Raw genomic sequence first — 25,194 nt, 5'->3', positions numbered from 1 at the left:
TACCTGGTCATTACTGCCTTTAGCATGTTTGGGTTTTGGCAGGATTTCCGAATGTGTGTCTCTGCAGGGCCTTCAGCTCCTTCGATGACTGCTTATGGGCTCGAGTAGGGCTGTCACTTCACATACGCCAATCACAGACCACTTTGCATCGATATGGGACACACCTGGCAAGCACAAGCAGTTTGCTGTACCTTTACAAACTCTCAGGGAGAGCAGCTTTGTTTTTAAGGGGCAAATATCCCCTACTCATTGCCAGTATTAGCATCTTCCCGATCCCGGGAGCATATAAATGATTACACCACACATGGAGCTCTGTAACAGATGTCTTTATTCTTCAACATACTATTGCGCTCAGGCTGTATTGCGTCATAACATTTTATAACCACACCTTAACCCCTCTCATCCAACTATGTAATTCCTATCTAGAGTCCATCCATGCATGCGAGGGCCCTAGCATGCATGATACCAAAGACACTACAGCAGTGCTCAAGAAATGTTTAATATCCCATATCACCGGGAAAAAGAAAGAAAAATTTAAGGAGTTAGAGTCAAAACTGGCAGACTGGGAAGTGGAGTGCATCCAGGAAACACACCCAGAATTCAAGCCAAGCACAAATATATCTCACTGGTAAAAAATGAGCAGAGGGCCCAATTTCGGTCTAAGCAACACAATCTGTAGAAGGCCTAGTTGGCAAGGTGGAGAGAGGGTGAGAGCAGGATCCATATGGTGGTGGATGACCGAGGAGGGGTAGTTCACACAGTGGAGGGCACAGCTCAGGCTTTTACCTCACAGCTAGAAGAACTAGATAACCCTGGTTTGGGGTGCTTGCTTGATGATCTTGATGTGTGATACATCCTAACTCCAGAACTCAGCCAAGATGGTTTAGCCTTACCAGAGAGAAATAAAGTGTGGAGGGGATCTGGGAGGCAATACAGCAAATCCAGAGGGGGAAATGTATGGTAACACGCAGGACATGCAGGTTTTAGTGTAGCAGCTCCAAAATCTGCAGGTTATTCCTCATTATCGGGACACACTCATAACTAGGTGTTATTTACCCCACTCGATAAATTCCAATCCAGAGTAGTCTGATTTTATTGGGTCCAATAAATATCCACCCAAACACGGCCTACTATTCATAGAGGTCATATTGTCCTGTTGATGTCCGGACTACAAATAAGTGCAGACATTATTTGTCACATATACGTCCTCAAATATTTGATTTGGAAAGGGAACATTATTTAAGGAGAAACGTTACACAAATAAACATAAAATACATAAAACATGCATGTTAAAGATACCATCTTTCACGTAAAAGTGAAAACTTCAAACATTTTCGTACTTTGGGTGCTATGCAGTTTTAAAACCTGATGACTGTGGAAATGTTGTATTCGCGAGGCAGTACCTACTGTGGAATCATGATGCTGCACAAAACATACACTTCCTTATTTATGCCCGAGTATGGCTCACAGCCTTGGAACATGTGCGCATTATAGTCACAAGTGCACCTCACCCGGTTTGCACAATTGAGAAATCAATAGATCATATTTTAAAAGAAAAATGTTATTTTTAAGAAATGTGACGCAATCTGCACATGGAAGAAAGAAATTCAGGCGATGCCAGATATACTTTGTTTGCTCTCTAAATGTGAGCTGGTATGTACCGAAGGAACAAACTGGAGAAAATAGTGACCAGAATCAGGGGCGGGATGCATGAAGAGTGAGTCAGTTCTTACCACAGGCGAGTCGCAAACACGCTGCCCACAAGACACTCTCATCATCAGCTGCTGTTGATTTGTGAATCTAATACTGCTGTTTTGTCTTAATCTCAGCAACTTCATTGCTTTATGGAGGCCTTTGGAGAGAGCAGAGATTTGAGAGACGTGTGAACATCCCCGTGCACCACCAGCACCACAGCTTGTTCTTTAGGAGTCAGGTTAAGGTGATGTTGTCCTTCACTCTTGCAGAGGTATTGGCAAAATAAAAACAGGCATGGGTAAAGCCAAAAGCATGCTTGCTAACAGCTAGGGGTGGCCAGGGCAGCACAGCTATGAAATGAATGAGCATGGAGGGATTACGTGTCAGGGACTGGACGTGTTTTGCGTGATGACATGAGTTCTCACAAAAACTAAAGCTGTCTCTAAAGCAAAACTCCCAAAATTATGTGATGTATGAACTTAGCCTATAATATGCATGCTGTAGAGTGACTGAAATTGAATTCTTTAAGGACATCATGGCTGCCCAGTAGATGCATTCGAGATTATTGAGCTTGGGTTCTAACAGACTGTCAGATATGCAGAAGTTTGTTCGGAGGGGAAGGGGAACTTGGACTGAGAGGTTGTGGACTGTCTTTTACCTACATTCCTCTGAAAAGTTTGCACAAGGAGGTTCAAATGTCTGACATCTTCCTGGTCCCTTTCTCTTTTGATATCAAAAACATTTACTAAGGCCAGGTAGCAAGCTCGCTAATTTTGTTACATCACGTATGCACACACTATCACTCTGCATCATGCTACATCACAGATGTATGTTACAACAAATCGAGTGAATCTTAGTTGGATTCTATTTCAATAAATAAATCCACCCTTCTAATGCTCCTTTGTCAGTCCGCATTTATAGTCAATATAGTTTCAAACCAGTGAAAAAGTGTTCTTAAAAACCTTGACTTACCTTCGGAAGGTGCTTCATAACGCACATGACTACAGGTTGTATAGATGGCATTTTCACCAAGGAAAAACACTTTTCAAGCAGCTCTTCCAGTTTGCTGTACCTAGAAAATGGTTAAACTGATGCTGCATGACACTCATTTGTAACGTGGCAACTCACATTAATCATGCTGAAATCTGTGCTTTGCTCCTGCCTTACAGACGCGTGAGCACCCAAGCAATGGCTATGTACATGTGGGCCGGGCATCAGTATTATTTGGTTGACTGGCAAGGTACCATTTTGTGGGTTATGGAAAAACTTATATGTAAACATGGCTCCAAAACAGCCACCTGCTGCAATTCTAAGAATTACAGTTAGATAAATTATGGACCTTGGAAAATGAAGACCAATGTGTCCCTGGAGGATTTCAATCCATACCAGAGATTTTTGTGGTGGACGAGCTGATCCGCTCTGCTTAACTTCAAACTATAACCAACATGGATGTTGCACAATTAATAGAAAATAATGCCACAAATAGACCTTTTAGTTTGTGCCAATTTCTCTATATATTGTGATCTCTAGAAGCCCAACAAGGTCATGTGCTTTCTCCTGGGTGTCTGCAATATTAACTGCTGAATGAAATTCACAGATTTTGAAGCTTGCACCACTCAAAAGATGGGCTATCTTACCAGCTGGCACTATTTCCAATGTTAACCTTTGACCCAGCTCATGTCAAGCATTCAGGAACTCAGGAAATATAACACACCGGTAAGCTACATTTGTAAACCAGTGGGGGATCATTACAATCATTGTGGAAGAATATCAAAGTAAAAGTGAAGATAATTAAGATACTAAACTACTGTAAAGCCACTGCACAGACAAGAAACAAAGATATTCAGAAAGATGGTAGAACAACAAGTTACTTACCTTTAGTAATGCTCAATCTTGTGGATACTCTTACAGCAGATGCCTCACCTTAGGAATAGACTCTCACCACTAGATCCTACTCGGAGACCACAACCTCCACATCGATGACCCCCAGCGACACCAAGGCCACCACCCTCCTGGAAAGCCTCAATAACATGGGCCTCACCCAAATGGCCAACATACCCACTCACAATGCCACACCACCGAACTCACCTGGACTGGCAATGCCATCCTTCACCATTGCAGAAGCCCAGCACACCACCTTCTAGCAACAGATCTTCTCCCACCGCTCTAGGACCCAGGTCATCGAAACCCAATGGACACAGGCCCTCTCCTCCTCCCACCCCAAAGCCACTGCTGACCTCAACCAAGTAATTCAGAACCTCACCTCCTGGATCACCGACTTCGCCAACATGGTGGCCTTACTGAAACCAGCAAAAACCAATAGGACCTCCGAATGAGCCAGCTGGTTCACCACATAGCTCTCGACTGCGAACTGCAAATGTTACCAACTCAAAAAGCGATGGTGCATCACCAAGAACCTGCCAACAGAGGTACCTACAAAGCAGCCCTCAACACCTACCACCATCACGTCAAAGAGGCCAAGAAAGCAGCCCTCACCACCTGCATCGACTCAGCAGCCAACTGCACCAAGGAACTTTTCAAAATTGTCAAAGATTTTTCCAACACGACAGCCACAGAGAACACTATTCATCCATCTCAAGAACTCTGCAACACCCTCTCCGATTTCTTCCGCAACAAGATCGACAACACCTACCAAAGTCTCAACTCCCCAACCAACTACCTCCAACCCCAGCAGCCCAAACCAACAGGCTAACGTCAGCCAGACCATCACCGCCTGGACCCCGCTCACCACCTCGACCACCTCAGCCATCATGATCTCCATCCACTCCGGTGCTCCCATGATTCGTGCCCTCCACCATCTCCATAACTTCGGAACCAACCGGATCAGCACAGACCTCACCAGCATCATCAATGCCTCCATCTACCCAGACAACTGGAAACATGCTAACGTCAGACCCCTCCTGAAGAAACCCTCCGCAGACCCTTGCAAACTCAAAAAGTACCACCCGAACTCTCTCCACCCCTTCCCGGTCTAGGTTCAGGAGAAAGCCATCAACCTTCAACTCACCACCTTCTGGACAACTCAGTCAGGATTCAGAGCAAAGAACAGCACTGAGAGTGCTCTGATCGATGCCACAGACGACATCAGAAGACTCCTCGACCACAGAGAAATGGCTGCTCTGGTCCTACTTGACTTCTCTGCAACTTTCAACACAGTCTCCCACAACACCCTCATCAACAGACTCCACAACTTATGAATACAAGAAGGCGCCATCAAGTGGATCGCCTCTTCCTCACTGGATGCACTCAAAGCATCCGTCTGCCCCCCCTCACTTCAGCACCCAAAGACATCATATGCTGCGTATCCCAAGGATGAGCCCTCAGCCCCACTCTGTTCAAGGCCTACATGACCTCCCGTCAGAAATCTTGTCACATTCCATGACATCAGCATAATCTCCTACGTCAATGATACAGAACTTATCCTCTCCCTCACCGATGACCCGCCATGGATGAGAGACAACCCCCTCAAGCTGAACTCCAACAAAGCTGAAGTACTCTGAAGTAGCTGTGTCTGTAAAGAATTCAATTTCAGTCACTCTACAGCATGCATATTCTAGGCCAACTCTGATCCAGCCCTACCCCTAAAGGCCAGGCCCGCAACCTAGGGACTATCTACAACAGTCAAATGACCATGAAACATCAGGCTAACACTGCTGCCTCCTCCTGATTCCACACCCTCTGCATGCTCCGCAGAATCTACAAATGGATCCCCACCGAAACCAGGGAGACCGTCACTCAAGCCCTCATCTTCAGCCACCCCGACTACCGCGATGCCCTCTACGTTGGCATCTCTACCTAACTACTCAGAAAACTGCAGACCATTCAGAGCGCGGCAGCCCAACTCATCCTGGGCCTCCCAAGACGCACTCACATCACCCCTTCCCTGAGGAACCTCCACTGGTCCCCTTCCACAAGAGATGCCAATTCAAGATCCTTACACTTGCCTACAAGGCCCTCCAGGACGTCAGATCCCCTCCCCACCAATACATCGTAGCCACTGTGGTGGCGCACCTTCTCTTACATCGCTGCAAGAGCCTGAAACGTCCTGCCACCCCACCTCGGGATATCCCCCTCACTGAGATTTCAGGGAGAAGCTTAAGACCTGACTTTTCCACTAAGACAGCGCCCAGATACCCAGTGGAGTGATAGTGTGCACTATACAAATGCATATTGATATTAATGGATTGATTGGCCCCAGTGGAAAAATGTGGACTAAACTTTTGGGGAAATGCATCACAAAAGGCGATTTAAATAAGGACAGTTGATCTTGTAAAAGCAAAAAGGCTGAAAGGGCTGATAAGCTTCACCACTACACACTGCAAGGCATTGCTGGGCTACAGACAACATCAAGAGCAAAATATTGAACAACTTTGTTTGTAATGGGTCTGTATGGTAGAAATTACACCAGGTTTTAACCTTCTTGCAGTGTCTGATGTAAACAGCTTTCATAGATATCTGACTGGCTACTAGAATGATATTACTACTTCGGGAGACGTTATAATCAGTCAGTTGTTGCCACTCAATCTCCATGCATGGAGGTGTAAATTGTGCATGCCCAGGTGTAAGAGCCTGCCTTGCTGTCGCTAGAGAAGATTTTTCCCAAGCAGCAGATTCATCTGAGGAAATATGATGATGCCCAGAATATCCAGCTACAACACTCTCTTGGTCCAATTCAGAGCCAATACGACCACTTGGTTCAGGTCATTCCTGACATTCTTCATAACTCTGGGCACAAGAGGCAGAGGAGGAAAGGCGTACAGAAATTCTGTGCTCAACTATAGATGGAACATGTCCCCTAGGGATCAGGCTTTGTGGAACTTCAGCAAGCAAAAGATTTGACACTACGTGTTCTCATAATGGCAAGAAGATAGCACAAGGGATCGTTCCAGCGTTTAAAAATGTCCTGTGCCACTTCCAGATGCAGCTGCCATTCATGGTCCACTAGGTGCAGCAAGATGGACTCGTCCATCTTGGATTTTAAAGATCCTGTCAAGTGGTTCATGAGTAATATGGTGTTAAGTTGAAACAGCCATCTTCAAAGGTGCAAGGCCTCCTAGGCACAGGTTCCAGGACCCACCTTTACCCTGCTTAAAGATTAAAGTTTAAAATAGCTCCTAAAGCACAAAGCGCCAACCCCAGCTATCTAGTCGCGCAGGACCAGGTCAAATTCAAAACTTCAGGACGACTGCAATGGAGTGCAGGTCAGGTACAGTGCCCGGTTAGTCCCACTGAAGGTTTACCTTCTCAGGTTCGTGGCAAGAGTCCTGTTCATGTTGCAGGCGGCCACGAGGAGAAGAGAGAGCACTGTGGGATGCTGCTGACGAAGCACGAGGAGCAGGCTGGTATCACAGGCAAGCGTTGCTGGAGCTCCGTGGTAGCAGTCTTTGCGTGCCGTCAATGCTACAGAGTGTGAAGAGTTGGAATCATGGAGTTTTGCACTGATTTGACAAAGTCTCAGCGCAAGGGGCGGGGGCACGAAGGGCCCATAAGCTTGATTGCAGCACCCGTGAGCCACAGCAAAGGGTCCAGAACCTGAAAGGCATCCCTTGGGGGATCAGGAACTCGCTGCAGCTGGTGGGCAGAGATTGGTTCAGGATGTTGGGGAGACTTTTATGTCTCTGAAGCTCAGATCAGGAGGCCAGCAGACTAGCCATTTAAGTCACTCTGGGGTCCTGGGTTCAAGATGATGTTGCCAGTCCAGTTCTTCTTCCCCAGGCAAAAGGGCATAAGATCAGCACAGCAGTGCAGTAGCTCCTTCAGAGTACAAGTCCAGCAGACTGGCAGTTCTTTGAGCAGCACATTAGTCCTCCCTGGTAGAGTATCCACAGATCCAGAAGTGTACTGAAGAGTTGGTGTATGAGGTCCAGTATTTATATACAGTGATACCTCTGAAGTTGGGAGAAGCTTCCAGAGGCATGCCTTTGAAGGGCACAGATGCCCTTCCATCCTGGCCCTGGCTTTAGACTGACTACAGGGGATATGTAGTCCTTTATAAGGAGACAGGACACATCCTATTCAGGTGTAAGTGAGGCTGTGCCCAGCTCCTCCCACCCATAGTGACAGTGATGGCACATCCAGGCACACCTAATCTCCCCATTGTGTGTGGCTGTCTAGGAGGATAACACAAAGCCCAAATGCCATCCACACCCAGTCACATGACTCAGAGATGGCCTGCAGGCACCAAATGGTTAGTCAAGAAAAATGCCAATTTTCTAAATGTGACATATTCAGAACTGCAATTTAAAATCTGACTTCACCATAAGTTAGCATTTTAAATTAATTCCAGAGACACCGAACATGAACTGGTCATCTACCAACATTTGGAAATAAGACGTATAAAATGTAATACAGCAACTTCAATGTTATCCTATGGGATGATATGCCTTGCAGTAGTGAAAAACGACTTTCAGAAAAAGGTACATGCCCTATTTTTTAAATACATTGCACCCTGCCCTCTGGACTGTCCATAGCCTACCCTAGGGGTGACATATGTATTAAAAGGGAGGGTTTGTGCCTGGCAAAATGTTTTGCCACGTTGAAATGGTAGTTGAAAACTGCACATACACAGGCTGCAATGGCAGGCCTGAGACGGGTCTAAAAAAGGCTACTTAAGTGGGTGGCACAATCGGTGCTGCAGACCCATGAGCGGCATTTAATTTACAGGCCCTGAGCACATATACTGCCCCTTTAACTTGGGGCTTACAAGTAAATTAAATATGCTAATTGGGCATAAGTCAATCTAGCATGTTTTAAGGAGAGAGCAAAACATTCTAGCACTGATTAGCAGTGGAAAAGTCCTGAGGCCAACAAAAATGAATTCACAAAAAAACAAAAGTATGAGGAAGGCAAAAAGACACAAGATAACCCTGCAGAAAGGTGAAGTCCAACAGACTCATTAAACTGGAAGAAAGGCTTGAAACTATTTGGTATACAGGATGGCTCAAGTGAACAGGATCTTCAGTGAAGGAGTCATTTGCGACATCAGCATGTTAACTGAGAACTCGAAAGATCTGAGGAAGTTTGTCTTCATCAGGAGGTGATCTACAACTGACTGTGGTGGGCCCTCTTAACGGCCAATCGTCGAGGTAAGGAGAGATTAAATGTTCTCAACTTCTGAAGATGCGCTCCAACCAATGCCATCACTTTTGTAAACACCACAAGGGCAGTGCTAAGACTGAAGGGGAGCACGAAAAACCAAAAATGCTTCTGACGCACTTTGAACTGTAGGTAATGCCTGCGGAATTGCAGGATATGAAATAGGCATCCTGCAACGGACTTGCGCTACTATCTATCCAGTTTTTTGTATTCTGAACAGATAGAACTTGGACCAATTTGGGCATCCTGAATAAGTCCTTTTCCAGGAAGAAATTGAGAGGGTGAAGAACTTAAATAAGCCCCTGTCCTTCAACAGCAGGAAACAACAGGAGTAATATCATGTCCTTATTTCTGATGCCAGGCCCCTTTCTAGTTCTCTTCTGTCGTAAAGAGCCTGAACCCCCCTGCCACAAGATGGACAAATGGTCCTCCGATAGCCACTCTGATGTGGGTGGTCTATGCGCCAGAAATGAGAGGAATGGTAGGGCATATCCTTACTGGACTATCTAAAGCATATATTGGATGTAACGCTCTGCCACCCATGGAAGTAACTGGATGGGCATGTGCTGCAGAGGGCAAACTAGAGTGGTTTGGTGGTGGTAGCGCAGGGATGGGGGACTGCAGAGTGCAATGCAGCTGAGCACCTGGACATTGTTGGCTGAATCTAAGAACCCGGCTTAAAAAGGGACCATCAGGTCTGCTGCTATGGAGGTGGCCCTTGGCACCATCTGGGAGCCAAGCCCACTGTGAAGCCTCAAAATAGGCTAAACTATTGGGGATACTTCCACAAGGAAGCCGGTAGGCACCAGAAGTGCTATGTGGTCCGTTTTCCTTGAAGCCATTCAGGGCAAAGTCTCCTTCATCTCCAAGAAATAGCATGACCATTTGTGCCACCTGAATACCACCCAAGAAGCCCGTGGATCTGATGAATGTGTAGCACCGGAGCACTAGACTTGTACTGACTGATCTGACCAAGCAGCTGCTGTTCTAGTCCAGGGAGAATGGAGTATTTATTTCCCTGTGTCCTTATTCTGAGAGGTCTGAGTCAAACTGGCCCTAAACCTTTCTGGAACTACCAGCAAAATTTCAGCTACCGAGTCCCAAAGTGAATCGAAATGGCACCCTAATAACCAGCTGGGAAGTACAAGGCTCGTCGAGGAAAACATCCTCCTTTGCCATTCTGTTTGACTCTCTCTGGCATGTTTTAAGGAAGGAATTAGGATTGACACTGCTGGTGGAGACATGTACCACATGGCTCTCCAGAGTAGGGTGCTTTATAAGGAAGTCAGGGTCACCAAGCCAGCTGAAGAAAGATGTTGAATTACTGGCTTTGGCAGAAGATGCAGTTCTGAAGGGGAAAGCGAGCAGGAGGCTAGGCAGGAAACCTATAGAGGATCCATGGTCAGAACTGATAGTAGCCTTTACAGATACTTTTGTTTAGTAGTGCTGAATTAGAGTCGGAATAGTCAGCATATTGTTTTAATAGGCAGATTAACATACTGTTCATGCTAGCATTGATATACAACCAGAGAACATAGATCGGGACATAATTACTCAAAGAATTATTTAATACTGGGCTACACATCAATTATTTTTTGTATTATATAGTTGAACGGATAAGATACTAAAGATGAGCACAGAATTACATAATGAATAGCATCTTTATAATTATAAAGAAGAGAGTCTGACACAGTTAATTGTCAGGCAAGGAAACTAATATTGTATCCAAAGTCATAACATGTATAGATAACATGATATGTCATAATTGATATGGAAATATAGTGCAAATATGTACATTTATTGAAAAATATATATATATATATATATTTTTTAAAGAAATAAAAAGCAAAGCTGCAGGTCACTAGGAACTGGCCTATGAAGACGTGCCACTTGTCTATTCACTGACTGCCACAAACAAAGTTTTGCCTAAGTGCCCATAGGGGGGGGATCAGTAAGTGCCTCACTGTCCTGGCTAAAGAACCCCTGAAGGTAGTTGCTGATCCAGGTCTTTGGCTGCCATTCTAATACCTACAGCTAAGGATGCACACACTTCTGTAGAGAGGCAAAGGGAGTGGTGGGGCACACACCACGTTTCTGGTGATGAGTTTAGCCCACCGGCTTCTTGTATGTCTATACAGAAATTGGCATCGCACTGTGGGGAAAATTCCTATCCATTATCACAGTCATCGCCAAGTTCAATTTGGCTCTGACCGGATCCGAAGTTGTGTTAAAGGACTGTAGCGAAGTCTCTAGGTAAAGGCATCGTCTTGTCTGGATCAGAAGGTATATGTGCCAAGTGCACAGATACTGAACTATCAAACAGCTTTGTTCGAGGTCGGGACAGATTAGATTTAGAGTTGGACAGAACTATGGACTTGACGTTCTCCTCCAGAATTGGTGCTAGGGTCTATGCATCAGGAACAGTCATGGATCATGGAGAATGTTACGGGATTGGCTCTGGCGTTGAATTTGGACCTGAAGTGGGTTCAGGAAACAAAGCTGGCAGCAAGAGCACACCAGCCAGTGGTAACCTGGCGGGAGGCCTCTGTGGATCATTAAGGAGTACAACTGAGAAGGTGCCAAAGATGCAAAGCTTGGTATCTGTAAATGCTTCTTTTTGTTGTGGTGTCGCCAACGGACCTGGATACCCAGGATGCATCAGAATCAAGTACAGGGTCGGCTCCTCAGCAGAGGACCGGCAGTCAAACCACCGGGCTCCCTGACATCCTCTCGACTTCACAGAAAGTGAGTGGCAAGGCTGGGAAGAGGTACACTTGAACTTCTTTTGTTTGGACTTTCCCAAAAAAGCTTTGCAGTGCAATGGAGTTCTGTTGTGGGACTGCCCCAATATTGGGAACAGGTCCAAGTCCTTGACTTTGAGAGAAGCTATCACATGGTTTCCGACAATGTTCACCCTAATTTAACCACGTCTAACATCGGAGGCCCATATATATTATACCTGAAAATATTTAACTATTTGTTGGTGAGTATGTAGAGGACAGCCAATGAGTGCCAGTCTCTTGGATCACGGCACAGAACACAGTGTGCATCATACATAGTGCTATGTTTATCTTGTGTTGCATTTAAGCAACTGTGTAGCAATTTCAATGACATAGTTTATGCACTTGTTTTTTCATGTTCAGTGACAATCTGGCCAACTGTGCTTTGCCATATATCAAAACCTATTGATTTCATTATCTTGACCCACCTGTCTTCATCTTTACCCTCAGAAGCGATGACTGAAACCCTGTCCAGCAGCTTCTCTCTCAGCTCATCAAACACAGTCTGATGGAACTCCAGCCTAGGAATGCTGTGGAGATCCAGGAATGGCAGTGCAGACTGTAGAGAGGGCAGGAGTACACCATTCTCAGTCTAAAAACATAAAAGCACATGAAAAAATATTTAGGTATCTTGTACAAAACTGAACAATCAAATAACACTTTTCAGAAAGTACCAAGTCAGATGTAATGTTGTCTAAATACTGAAAATGGGGAAACTTGCAGCAGAAATAAAACTCACTGATGACCTACATCGCCCTCCCCTCACTTTGTTTTAGCATGGGGTTTCAATCAACAATAAAACACCAACAAAGGTTTGAGTATGCAAACTTTGAGTAAAAACATTCCCACTGAAGCATCAATAATTCCAATCAAAAACATAAACAAGGCAACTTTAAACACGATTGTACTACCCAGCAGGTATTTATCAAAGCTGGGGTGCAATTACAGATTCATTTCACTCTTTTGGATCCTGGCAGCATGACTCGGGAAGCATGCTTTAAGAGTTGGCAATCTCAAACAGCAAACATCTTTAATGCTGAGAAGAGTAAAAAAATACTGAAATGTCTGGTCTGCAGTAAGCAAGAATATCCCAAAAGCACAACAAACACTGCAGATTTCACTCAAACGCAGGTAAACAAGCATACACCAGTGGACAGTGACAATGGAGCAGTCTTCTGGCTCTGTTCTTCCACTCAGGTACTGGAAACAGCAAGGTACTAGGAAAAAGCTATAGCTGTCATGATGGACTGTTTTCGCCTCTCACATCCATATGTTATGTTATGTTCATTTGTAGTGCACTAACCACCAATGAAAGTACTCGGGCGTCTTAGCAGATGTGTAGGCGTGTGGTCTCCACAGAGTTATCCGAAGAGCCAGGTGTTCAGCTTCTTGTGGAACACCAGAAGTGTGCAGGAGGCTCTGATGAGTTGTTGGAGGTTGTTCAGTGTTTTGTGAGGGATGTAGGAGCACGTGCGACCTCCTTTTCTCATTCTGATGTGGGAAAACAGTTCAACCAATAAGCAGAGAGGGGGATGGATCAGAGGGAAGTGTTTGCTTGCATGAAGACAATTACATGAGGCCCAATTTGGGGGGGGATCTTTTAAATCCACAATGCACCTTTAAAGTGGGTTAGGGCTGAGCTACTCCCCAGCTAAATGCAGTGGGCATATCATGGCCTAGCTTGGCTAGTGACTGCAAGAGTAGCCGTTGCCCCTCCGATAACACTCAGATCAGCGAGGCTCACTGCAGCAATGGAAACTGCTCAGGGTCCCCAAATAAATATCAAAGACTGCACAGGCAACTGAATAAAGCTCCCAGTTAGTGGAGGAACTGATGTCAAGAGGCATTAATAAAATGGTCCTTAGAGCAACACATTGTGTTCTGACTTACATGAGTAACTGATGCCTGTTTACAACTGTATACGCATTTACTTTTAGATATGCCAAATAAATGATGTTCCATGCATCATTGACCTTTTTATCCCCGCCACTGCCTGAGAATTTTCTAATTCTGTAATGAGTGTAGTGATTGAGGGCTGATGGGACGGTACTGATCAGATTGCTGCTAATGTTTATTATTCTATATAGTGTCAATCCAACAAAATCATATTCGTTTATTAAGGGGTTTTGAGAAGTTACAATCCCTGCATTGTGGACAATTCACTTCTTGCTTAATGAGGCAATTTGTCTTATTACAACATCATCATGCACAAATCCCTTAGGACGTTCTCCTTTGTGGGATTCCATTAAAATGCAGTCTTTTTGATTTTTCCAAGACAAGACTGCCAATTATTGGTTGCACTCACTTCTTACTCCACTGTACTATTCTCTCCGTGAGGACGAAGCTATATTCCTAAAATAAATTCTTCATGTTAAAGGTTGCACCAAGGTTACATTTATAATTTTCAAATGACTGCAAAATGATATAGCATAATATCTCAATAAATACATAAGTTTAAATTGTAACCCAAAAGGAAGTTCCTAGAACTTTTGCAACTCATTTATTGGACAGGACAACATACTCTGAGGCACAGATTTCACTTCTGAACACTCATTATCCAACTCACTTTGCTGACTGTTTTAGTGATGTTTTCAATGCTTCCAACATCACTGGTGTTGTACATGGTTTCAGGAACATAGCCTATGGACCCCTTGCAGCCTACATTTTAGATGTACTAACAGCTTTCCTGGGCTCACTCAACATCAAACTGTTCGCTGGATTCTTCCTATTCTCGTCAGAGCTGGTGTCATCATTGCTCTCTAAGAATACTGTAGCGTGCGGAGCTGCACTTCCATCATGTTATGGACTTCTATGGTAGAATTACTTTGGTAGATCATGAATCAAGGGGACACTTAAGGCCTGATTACAACTTTGGAGGAAGTGTTAATCCGTCCCAAATGTGACGGATATACCACCAGCCGTATTACGAGTTCCATAGGATATAATGGACTCGTAATACGGCTGGTGGTATATCCATCACTTTACCGTCACTTTTGGGACAGATTAACACCTCCTCCAAAGTTGTAATCAGGCCCTTAGTCTTCATAGCTCTAACACATAGTTTGAACAGCGCATCTCTAGAACTTTCCTCAACACGCATATTTCTCAACCCCGAGGGAATGGTTCACCACCACCCAGGACACTGCCTAAAAACAAGCTGAGTTGGCAGAGAAAGTGGTATGTACAAGCTGCCGTGTAGCAGCAAGGTTAGACAAACAGGTACACAATGTTGTACTGCACTCCTCTCATTGCAGGTTTTTCAATGCTCCTCCTTATTGGCAGAAAGGAGAAATATATAGACTAACGTTAGCTATATAAAACATGACCTCCCTCTCCTTCCCAACACACAAAAAAAGTACCTGGCCTCTTGCTACACACCATCACTAACTTCTGCAGTTGCTCTTTCCCTCTCAAACTGACAATAATAAATGTAAATTGTAACCTGCCACCCACACCACCATTTCTTAAACTCTGCCGGCACCCAAATAGATATAAAAAAAAATACCTGGTCTTCTGCCACCCACCCATACCGACTTTGGTGCCTTACCTACCCCTCTCCCATTGGCGTAGAGCCAGTACCTCTATGGCAGCGGTTGTGAAAGCCCCTGGTAGGTGCAGCATGTTTTTGCCTTCAAGCATGAGTCTACAGAGAACCACGGCTGACCGAAAATTTTGCGAACGGAACAGGCAAGCAGCATTCTCCTTACCATCCCATCAGCTGAGACCAATGCATGCAGGCAATGGTCATTTTAGAATTAGTTTCACATAGACCACTGGCTTCATGGCATATGCATTGTGATGTGTGCATGCATGTGTCATGCTGAACACGGCCGCATGAAATTTATCAATCAAACAAGGCAGATGCCCATTTAGGTCAATAAATTAAAATAGTTTTTTTTTTCTCCAAAGAGCTTAAAATGCGACAAATATTGCACGTGACATGGCAGCAATTTGCTAATAAGACATATTAAAAAAAATTCTAATGGGAAGCGGAATGGTCAGCCAGTGACAGGGAGCAGGAAGGCAGGGCGAGGAGAGGGGAATGAACAAAAAACACACGAACTGGTGGTGTGAATCAGGAAAAAAAAATAGAAAAAAATCTGAGCTGGCAGCGAGGTGGTGGGGGAAGCAGCACAATGCGGAGGCAGAAAGAAAATACAAGCTTGCTTCGACCCAGTACCTTGAAGTGGTGGCAGTGTCCCAACTGACCCCAGACCAGGCCAATGACCTGAATGGCCCGATTTGTATAGAAGAGGTAATCTCTGCCACTGACCGACTCAAGCCTCACAAATCTCCTGGCCCTGATGGATTTCCAGCTGAGTTCTATAAGACCTTTTGCACCGACCTGGCCCCTGATACTGACTAGGCTATTCAACGCCTTAGAGGACCCCGCCACCCCGCATCAGCCTTGCCAGAAATGACTGAGGCCTTGACTGTTGTCCTTCCGAAACCCGGAAAAGAGAAAAGCAAGTACGGATCCTACAGACCTATGTCCCTCTTCAACGTGGATTTTAAGATCTTCACAGGTATCCTGGCAGCAAGGCTGAACCCGCTCATGCCAGGCCTGATAGATGCTGACCAGGCTGGGTTTATATTGCATAGACAATATCTAAAAATACTAAACGACTTCTCCACTTAATAGACAAAGCACAATGATCTAACCAAACCACCATGCTCCTATCAATAGATGGCGAGAAGGCATTTCGCCGTGTCCATCGGTCCTATCTAATGTCGACATTGGGGCATTTCAGTTTTGAGGAACGATTTTGTGCCTGGATCCATACCTGTTAAAGCTGACCCAGGGCCACAGAACTAGTCAATGGCTACACATCCCCAGCCCTCCCCATCCAGCGGGGTACAAGACATGGTTGCCCCGCCTCCAGTGCTGTTCATGTTATATGTGGAGCTGGTTCAGTCAACGGATATGAGACAATCCAGCTATCATAGGGATTTGCTTCGGAGGGGACATCCACACTATTAGCCTTTACGCGGACGATGTCTCAGTGGCCCTCGACAACCCCACAGCCTCTGCTGGGCTTCTTTCAAGAGGTGAGCGGATTCAGTGAAGCAGTCGGCTTCTGCATTAATATCCATAAATCACAGGCCCTCAATCTCACCATTCCTAGTGCTCAAGAGTAACAGCTCACCTGGGGTTTCCACATCAAGTGGGCTGAACGGTCACTCGTCTACCTTGGAGTCCATCTTGCATCATCAATCGGGCCACCACGTCTCTTAACAATTGCAACTCCGCCAGCAAGTGGTCAAGGATCTATCATTATGGTGTTCTTATACCCTCTCTTAACGGGGCAAGATTGCAGCTGTTAAAATGACGATCCTTCCACACATCTTGTTTCTTTTCCAAACTCTCCTGGTGGCCCCTCCCCCCAGGAACTATCTGGTTCCTGCAGAGGGTGCTTCACAACTTTCTGTGGGATGACGGGCGTCCCAGAATGAATAGAGACCTGAACTACCGGAAGAGGGGGCGGCTGGGCATACCTAATCATAAAATGTATTAACAGTACCTGCTGGAGTGGTCTTAACCAGAATCTGAAAAACATTGGCTGTTCATGGAACAGGCTGTTGCCGGCATGAACCTTTGGAACTATACCTTTCCTCAAGAAATCACAAAGACCCAAAAGTCTTTATGCTTCCCCAGACAGAGGGACACTCTGGCAAGTGTAGAACACAAAAGCCCCACGCAGGGGCCTCACCACCTGCTTAAAAAATGTAATAATATTAGGTCCCAGCTATCAGTAATGACTCAGTGGGGGTCCCCGGTCTCCAGTATTGATAAAATAGGGGTCCACAGAAGTCAAAAGGTTGGGAACCACTGACATAGACAAATGCCTCAATACCACGCTACCTCGCTTTCCAGCCTATACAATCTAGGCCCACCAAAAGCCCTCACATTCACATTAAATGCCCACAGAGGCCGGCAAATCAGTATAGCCCAAGTGACGGCTCACGAAACGATCTTATCCCATTAGGGGACCAACAGAATTCTGACACACATGATGTGGCTCCTCCTCTGGCACACCCTAGGGATGTAGAAACTGTCCTTAGTGTTAACTTCACAAGGGGACCTTTACCGGGACTTCTGGAAAATATGAAAATATATATATATATCACTTCTATCGAAGACTTCCACAAATACCTAAGACTTCTCCAACTCAGGAGGAGGGAGCTGGCCCTTCTGAGCAACAGTCCTACAGCTGCTACTGAGCAACACACATAGCATCCTAAGACCCAGTTTGTGGTAGTGGGAGTTCACTGGAGGAGGAGAGGAGAGGAATTGGAGGAGGAGAGTTATTGTGGGAGTTTAATGTGTTTTGACACTCTCTCTACGCCTTATATAGCTGATCATGCCAACAGCCCCCTGCCGGCCACTGGTTGTAGGTGGATGTATGTTTAACTTCTTATTTTACCTAATTGGAAAAAAAAAAAAGTTAACCTATAAAGTGAATAATTCAAGAGAACGTTTGATTTGGGTGATTAAAAAAACTTGTTTACAAAAGGTATTACACTACAAAACTACAGTATCAAAAAAACAATGTGTCTAGTTCATGTAAATACATCAAATAAACATTACAATGCAGCACATGAATCTAGATTGGATCCTAACATGAAGAAGCTATGATTTCCTTGCCACTGTTTTTTTTTTACTTTCTATTTTTGAACAGTAAAAATAGGTTGTCTGTACAATATAGCTATCTAATGTTCTAAAATATTTACAGTGTCTCTGGTTGCAATGGCCTAGCATAGTAAAAATCCTTGCAGCTGCACAAGTGGAGGTGAGGTGCTGTGACACACAACATGGAGACTAGGTGGGCTCTCAAGCTTTTGACTATTGTGGACTCCCACTTTATCATTCCTGGAACCTAGGGACCCCCACTGAATTATTGTTAGGCTCCGTGGAAACACCCCCCCCCCCCACTCCACCCCGCCCCCACTGTGCCATAACTGGAAGCCGGGCACCCAGGCCTAAACACTGTTGATTTGAAGCGCAAAACAATACACACAAAAAATACAAAAAAAATACTCAAATGATAACATATTTTACTAAATTTGCAAAGAAATATAAAAAAATAAAAATCTGAATTTGAATAGGAAGGTTGGAGCTTTTATAAATTCAATTGAAGCCACATATCATCCATACTGTATTCTTTTTGATGCATCTGCACTGCTCCCACAAATCAATCTGAGGATACTAATTTAATTTTTAACCTCCAGTTTCAAATTCCTTACCATTTACAGTATGTTTTAAAATGTTCAATTGCACATTTAGCTGCTTGATTTATATACACTTTATTAACCTGGTAATATTAATTTGCTAAGCAGTCGCAGACACCTCCACCAGCCCCTCCCCTCCCAGGGTTCCCCGGACCACAGGTTGGGAAACAATGATCTAACAGGTAGGTTGCTGGCTATGTCAGGATGCCACCAGCAATGTCGAACATGAATAGAGTAATAAATACAAAGTGTGGCCCACAATACTGAAGAGAGGTAGTATGAGAATTCAGAAGGGATAGTGATGATGCGAGGAGTATGAAGATAGAAACAGGATAAAGAGAGATATAACTCTAGCACTTGGTATTGCACTCTGAGAGGAGAAGGCCTTTGAAATGGAGGGCAGAGAGACAATCATTTCTATATGGAAGTAGAAACACTGTGTGGTAGTTGGAGGGATTGTTGGTGTTAGCAGTGGATTTCTTGAAGGTTAAGTTGCAGCAACTTGAGGCTGGTCTGCTATGGGCTTAAAAGAGGGACAGGTTGATGAGGGAGTAGAGGAATGTGGGCTACTGACTTGATGACTGATTAAGGATCAATATATTAAATGAGAACAAGACTCATTAACTAACAGTACAATGCCTCAGAGACTGGAATTGATAGGTAAATGGGAATTCTGGAGGAATGGCCAAAGGAGGGTTGGATGGCAAATCAGTTCAATAGCTACAAGATGTAAAAGATAAAAAGCATTGGCAAGCCAATAGGTCTCGCCTAAGGAAGAGCTATTGGCTTTGCCAATGTGTTCCAGCCACGTTGTACAGTGAAGTAGAGTGAAGTGGCATAGACTAGAGTGACAGAGTGGACTAGAGTAGAGTAGAATGGAGTAAAGTGTCATAGGGACAGGTGTACAGTGGGGTGGCATAGAGTGCAGTAGAGTTGCCAATCACAACCCCCGAATGGGTGCATTCTAACCATACAACTGTTATTTTGTCTAACCTACATTATTAATCCTACCCTTGTTGACCTTTGAGCAGTCGTCAATTCTATGAAAACATTTCTGATCAGTATAATCCATAAGTAATGCAGTAGTGTAGCTCAAGCTGTTTTTTTCTGAGTCAAACGTTGATCTCACTACTCTAAAGGTTATAGACCCATGGTGCAGCTTGTTTTAACTCCTGCTCTGTGCCTGCATGTATTTATTTATTTTTAGAAGTAAGATTACAACAGAACAAGTCAATGCTACTTAAACACTGCCATTAAAGCACCAAATCCTACTGTAATCAGGCACTCACCAATCAAGGCAGAAAGGTTGTATTGGGGAAGGCTTATCTGCATGATCCCAAGGGCCACATATGTCTCCTTACTTTTCATTATGAAAATTATGCAATCAGAGTGGCTCACACAGTTTTGTGACCTCTTGATCAGGCAATAGATGGGATCACACTACTCTCATTATGAGAGTTAGGTCTGAAATACTTTGATCATCTCTCCAATTGCATTAAAGTCCATTGGTTGATGTCCAAAAACTAGCCCTGTCTTCACTAACAAAATTAAGAATAGGTACATGCAGACTTCACAGTGCTCTACAAGAAAACTTATCAGAGCAGGAATACCAATACTTGTAAGTTTACCTCTGAGACAAAGATGAAAAACAAATTAATCAATGAAGAGATTGACTCACTAAGTTAAGTACCTCTAAACACAAAAGGAAAGAATAGGAAGAAAAAAAAATGGAAAAAGTCAAAGAAGGGAGAGAAAGGAGAAAAGAAAGACGCATGAGGCAAAAATGGAAAAAAGAAAACTTGCTTCAAGTGAGTTCCTGTTGTTATGAAGTCCGCAAGAACAATGTCTTCCTAAGTTGTGTGCAGTTCATGATACAGCCTGCCAAAGCGTGAGGCATGGGAAAGAGAACGTTGTGAGTAAAATGTTGATAGCTCAGGTGTCCTGTGATTGATGGCCACTGTTCCTGCACTATGTATTTATTAGATTAACTAGGCACATTGTCTTACCGCTTTTGTGTATTCAGTAAGAGCATTCATCACTAATTCTGTAACTACAGGAGTCTTTCCAGAAGACCTAAAAAAAAGGCATACATATGCCAATTATTAAAGAACACAAACCTGGACCCACATGACCCCCAACAACTACAGACCGATTACAAAGGGACCTTTCCTGGGCAAACTGATAGAAAGAGGAGTATAGGCCCAGATGTCACAATTCAGTGAAGATAACTCCATACTTTCTGACTACAAAATAGGATTCCGCTCAGGAAGCGACACAGATCCCATTACCACATGGGATGACCTTAAAAACACAGTAGACTGGATAAGGGGTGCAGCACTACTTCTCTTGGCCCTCTCAGCTGTCTTCGGCACAGTTGACTATAACACTCGAATACAAAGACTCTACGAAGCCGGCATGCAGGGGACAGCTCTTGACTGGGTCACATCCTACCTTCAAAACAGAACAAATGTCATCCATACCCCCCTTTAACATCTAAACCATACTTCACAAAAGCAGGGGTCCCTCAAAGTTCTATCATCCCAGCCATGCTTTTCAACATCTACATGAAGTCATTACCATCAATGATCAGTGAATTTCATCTCATATTCTATAACTTTGCAAATGACACACAAATACTTCTTAAACTGCAAAGCCCACAAGACAAGGAAAACTCAAACAACTTCAGTTGCCTCAGAGCCATTGATCAGTGGGTGACATGGAGCCATCTCAAATTGAAAGCTTCAAAAACTGAAATACTCACATGTGGGGATTGGAAAAACTATGACTCACTCTATGCCTGCAATCTAATCACAGAAGAGAGCTAGGGGAATTTGAAGACCTTCGGGGGTTATTCTCACATAACTCACAATGAACCACTACAAAACCCCAGGTCTATCTCAAAGGTGAAAGGCAGAAAAGAAAGGAAGGCCTAACTATGAAAAAAACATCCCTTAAAAGAATGAACTCTCTCAACCACCCAAAAGGTGGCATGCTTCATCATAGGGAACCTCCTCGCAACGTGATACCTAGTCACAGTGCGTGCTACAACCCCCTCACTAAGAGGGAGGAGCTCTGCTGATGTTTTTGGAGGTATGATAAACTTCTGATGATGAGCTGGATTTGGTGAGGTGAGCAGAGTGTAAACAAAAGGAAAAGCGAGATAAAACTGACTTTCGCAAATCCCTGGGCCAGGATTAAAGCCAACTCTTTTCAATGCACTACTCTAAGGGCCATATGTACGAATACATTTTCCCATAGACATAGAATGGGCAAAACTGCTTGCTACATCTGGCCCTAAGTCGCATGTTATACCTCTCTCAATGTATCCCCTACCTTCACTCTCCAACTCATCCCAAACCTCATTCTACTACTATTATCTCCAAAACAACACCTTCTAGACTCTTCCCTCCTTTCCCCTTCTTAGCTCAGCCAAACCTCATTTTACTACTAGGACCTTGCAAATACCACTTTCTAAATTCTTCCCTCATGCATCCCTCCTTTGACTCATCCAGACCTCATTTTACAACCATGATCTCCCTTATCCTTTTCTAGACTCTACACCTCCCCTTTTACTCATCCCAAACTTCATCTTACTACTATGATCTCCCAAATACCACTCTCTAGTCCTCACCCTCTTCTTTCCCTCTCTTTTCCTATTCAATCCAACTAACAGACTTGCAAGGCCAACACTCATATAATCCACCACTAATCCTTTTGGCTTCCAGAGTAGCATGCTACTTGCCAAAAAGCACTTTGAGGTCTCATCAGGGGTAGTAGGCATTATATAAACACAATCTCATCTCACCTACCCGCGAGGCTCGCAGGCAGTTTCGAGGCTGCACCATTCCAGTGCCTTCCTGCCCTGCAAGCAACACCCAGGTACAGGCAGGAATTTCATAAATGCTGAGGGGGCATAGAAAGGGAGTGCAGGCCTGTGCCGAGCTCTTGACTGTAAGGACCGACAGACGAGGTCCAAGCTCACTCACAGCCCATAAAGATCAACAGAAGAAAGGCCAGGAGAGCTCATGTGGACGTTGTCCTTCTCAAAAATTGTGTAGGACCTCAGTTTTTGTTTGGTGGGCTTGTACAACTCTGAGTTGTGCAACAAGTGTATTCCAAATCTTTTTGTTGGTATTTGTGCGCGGGATTGGATGTCTAGACAGGACTCAAAAACCTCTCAGGATACAAGTTTTGAAATGTCCATAGGGTGTGTGGTTGGGCATATGTACTGGTTGTGAGCAGGATGTTGAGTATCTGTGCATGTTACATGGCTCGTGGATCTCTGTGGGGCAGAAGCCTCTCCCAGATCTCTGGAGAGAATGGGCTAACCTGGATTTTGGCAAGATATGGGTGTTTAATATATGCAGAGCATTAGGCATTGAGGATGAGGTTGTCAGCAGGGTAGTGGGTGCTACGATCTCAGCACAGCATAAAGCACCTGGATGCCTCACATGGTTGTGGAATCCCGAATCAGTGCCAGACATTGGTGCTTGAATTTCAGCTGATCCCAAATACTGAGAGGGCCAGTCAGGTGGGCGTCCTGGCTCTGCGAAATGACCTGCCTCACTAGCACCCCAATTCTCGTCGCCGCTCCTCACGACAGACGATGCTAATCAGAGTTTCTCTCGAATCGGTCATGGGTTTGTCAGCTAACCCAGTTTACTTCTACAGTGACCCCTAAACCTATCCAATACCCGCCCCGGGAAATAAAAAACAAACATTTTGAAGACCTGTTGGTTTCTACAGTGCCCTTGTTCTTCATAATTACACTGTGATTCTCTCTCAACTGAATGACACTGCTTTTATCAACTCAGAAGGATGAATGGTTCAATCTGCTATGCTGAGATTCATACTAGTAACCTACGTGTTATCCAGTTACCTCTGAATGCGGAGCTTTATCTGGTGAGTTGTTTTATTGTGAAATCCTGCTACTTACATATACATAAAATCTTGGGCATTAACCATATGAACTGCAACTTAACAGCCGTTTTCTATTTTAACTGCATACTGCCCTCTGAGGCGTACACGTGAGGGACTAAACAAACAGAAGCAGGTTCATACCTGGATTTTTGGCGTCTTTACTGAAAATGTCGGGAGATGCAAAGAGAGTGGTCTCGCAGACGGCTATAAAGCAAATGTGATTACTATTTCCGGATGTTTTAATTTTAGAGAATGATGTCCGCGACAATTATAACCAAAAGCGAAAGACAATAATTAACGAGCAGAACATGTGTCAGATCACAATTAATGCCATGTTCACAACTTCACTTAAGAAATCTCTCTATATATCTACTCCTTCCAAAACACGCATGTACAACTAACAGGAGCAAATATAATGCCAGCTGTCCATTAACTAGTATGCACAGCTTCACAAGATGTCCCACACATTGGGATGTCCGCTATCCAGATGTCCTGTACCTGAAACTGCTCGATGGCCTTCAGCGGCTCGGTACAGTTGGTTAGGGTTTCTTTAAGATCTTCTCCGTTGGCTACCCCCAGGTCCTGCAGCCCCGAAAACATTCTCTGCGTCCGAAGTGCTCAGCCACTTGTCCGGTCTATTCCCCTTTCCAGGCTGCCCGTAACCCTACTTTCAATTCACGGAGTGTAGTTCGCCGCTCTTAATCAAACAACTTCCGGTGCACGCCAGGCACATTCTTCCCCTGACTCCCGGACTCAAGCAGCGGGTTCCGGCTGCCAGTCTCCATAGCAACTCTGACACCATCGACACAAAGGAAAGACTAAGCTGCATAGAATGGAAGACTGTATGATAAACGTGGAAGCATCAGGTAAATCTAAAGTAAAACCTATAGGTTGTGACAAGTCACGAGTATGGTAAGTAGAGCTACATAAAACAAATTATTAATTGGGGTGCTGAACGTTTTTTAAAGGTAATTCGACTTTATATCAAGAGGGAAACCCACGATTTTTGTCATTCAACAAAGGCTCTATTTTAGTATTATTTCCCTAAACTACTTCAGTGTACGTTAACCCCTTCGCTGCCAGGCCTTTTCCCCCTCCTGTGCCAGGCCTTTTTTTGGCTATTTGGGGCAGTTTGCGCTTAGGCCCTCATAACTTTTTGTCCACATAAGCTAGCCAAGCCAAATTTGTGTCCTTTTTTTTCCAAAATCCTAGGGATTCTAGAGGTACCCAGACTTTGTGGGTTCCCCTGAAGGAGACCAAGAAATTAGCCAAAATACAGTGAAAATTTCGTTTTTTTTAAAAAAAATGGGAAAAAATGGCTGCAGAAGAAGGCTTGTGCTTTTTCCCCTGAAAATGGCATCAACAAAGGGTTTGCAGTGCTAAACTCACCAGCTTCCCAGCTTTCAGGAACAGGCAGACTTGAATCAGAAAACCCAATTTTTCAACACAAATT

The 25,194-nt window shown here is 44.4% G+C and overlaps 1 protein-coding gene across 2 annotated transcripts in view; it reads right to left on the bottom strand.

Moving 5' to 3' along the window:
- Window positions 1–24,497, bottom strand: part of NELFB (negative elongation factor complex member B) — a 147,312-nt gene extending 122,815 nt beyond the window's left edge. Inside the window, exons 1-3 of one of the 2 annotated variants that reach the window (XM_069241469.1) lie at window positions 24,240–24,497; window positions 12,020–12,183; window positions 2,668–2,767 (exon numbers count right to left, since the gene is read on the bottom strand). In XM_069241469.1, coding sequence (XP_069097570.1) covers window positions 2,668–2,767; window positions 12,020–12,183; window positions 24,240–24,341 — 366 coding nt within the window. In that variant the 5' untranslated portion in view covers window positions 24,342–24,497. The remainder of the gene's footprint in view (window positions 1–2,667; window positions 2,768–12,019; window positions 12,184–24,239) is intronic. The other variant, XM_069241470.1, reaches the window with a different exon arrangement.
- Between the last annotated feature and the right edge of the window lie 697 nt (window positions 24,498–25,194).

The sequence above is a fragment of the Pleurodeles waltl genome, chromosome 6, assembly GCF_031143425.1.
Source record: "Pleurodeles waltl isolate 20211129_DDA chromosome 6, aPleWal1.hap1.20221129, whole genome shotgun sequence".
Lineage (NCBI taxonomy): Eukaryota > Metazoa > Chordata > Amphibia > Caudata > Salamandridae > Pleurodeles > Pleurodeles waltl.
Note: the sequence above shows the minus strand (reverse complement) of the source record. Positions and strands in the feature narration are given on the sequence as shown.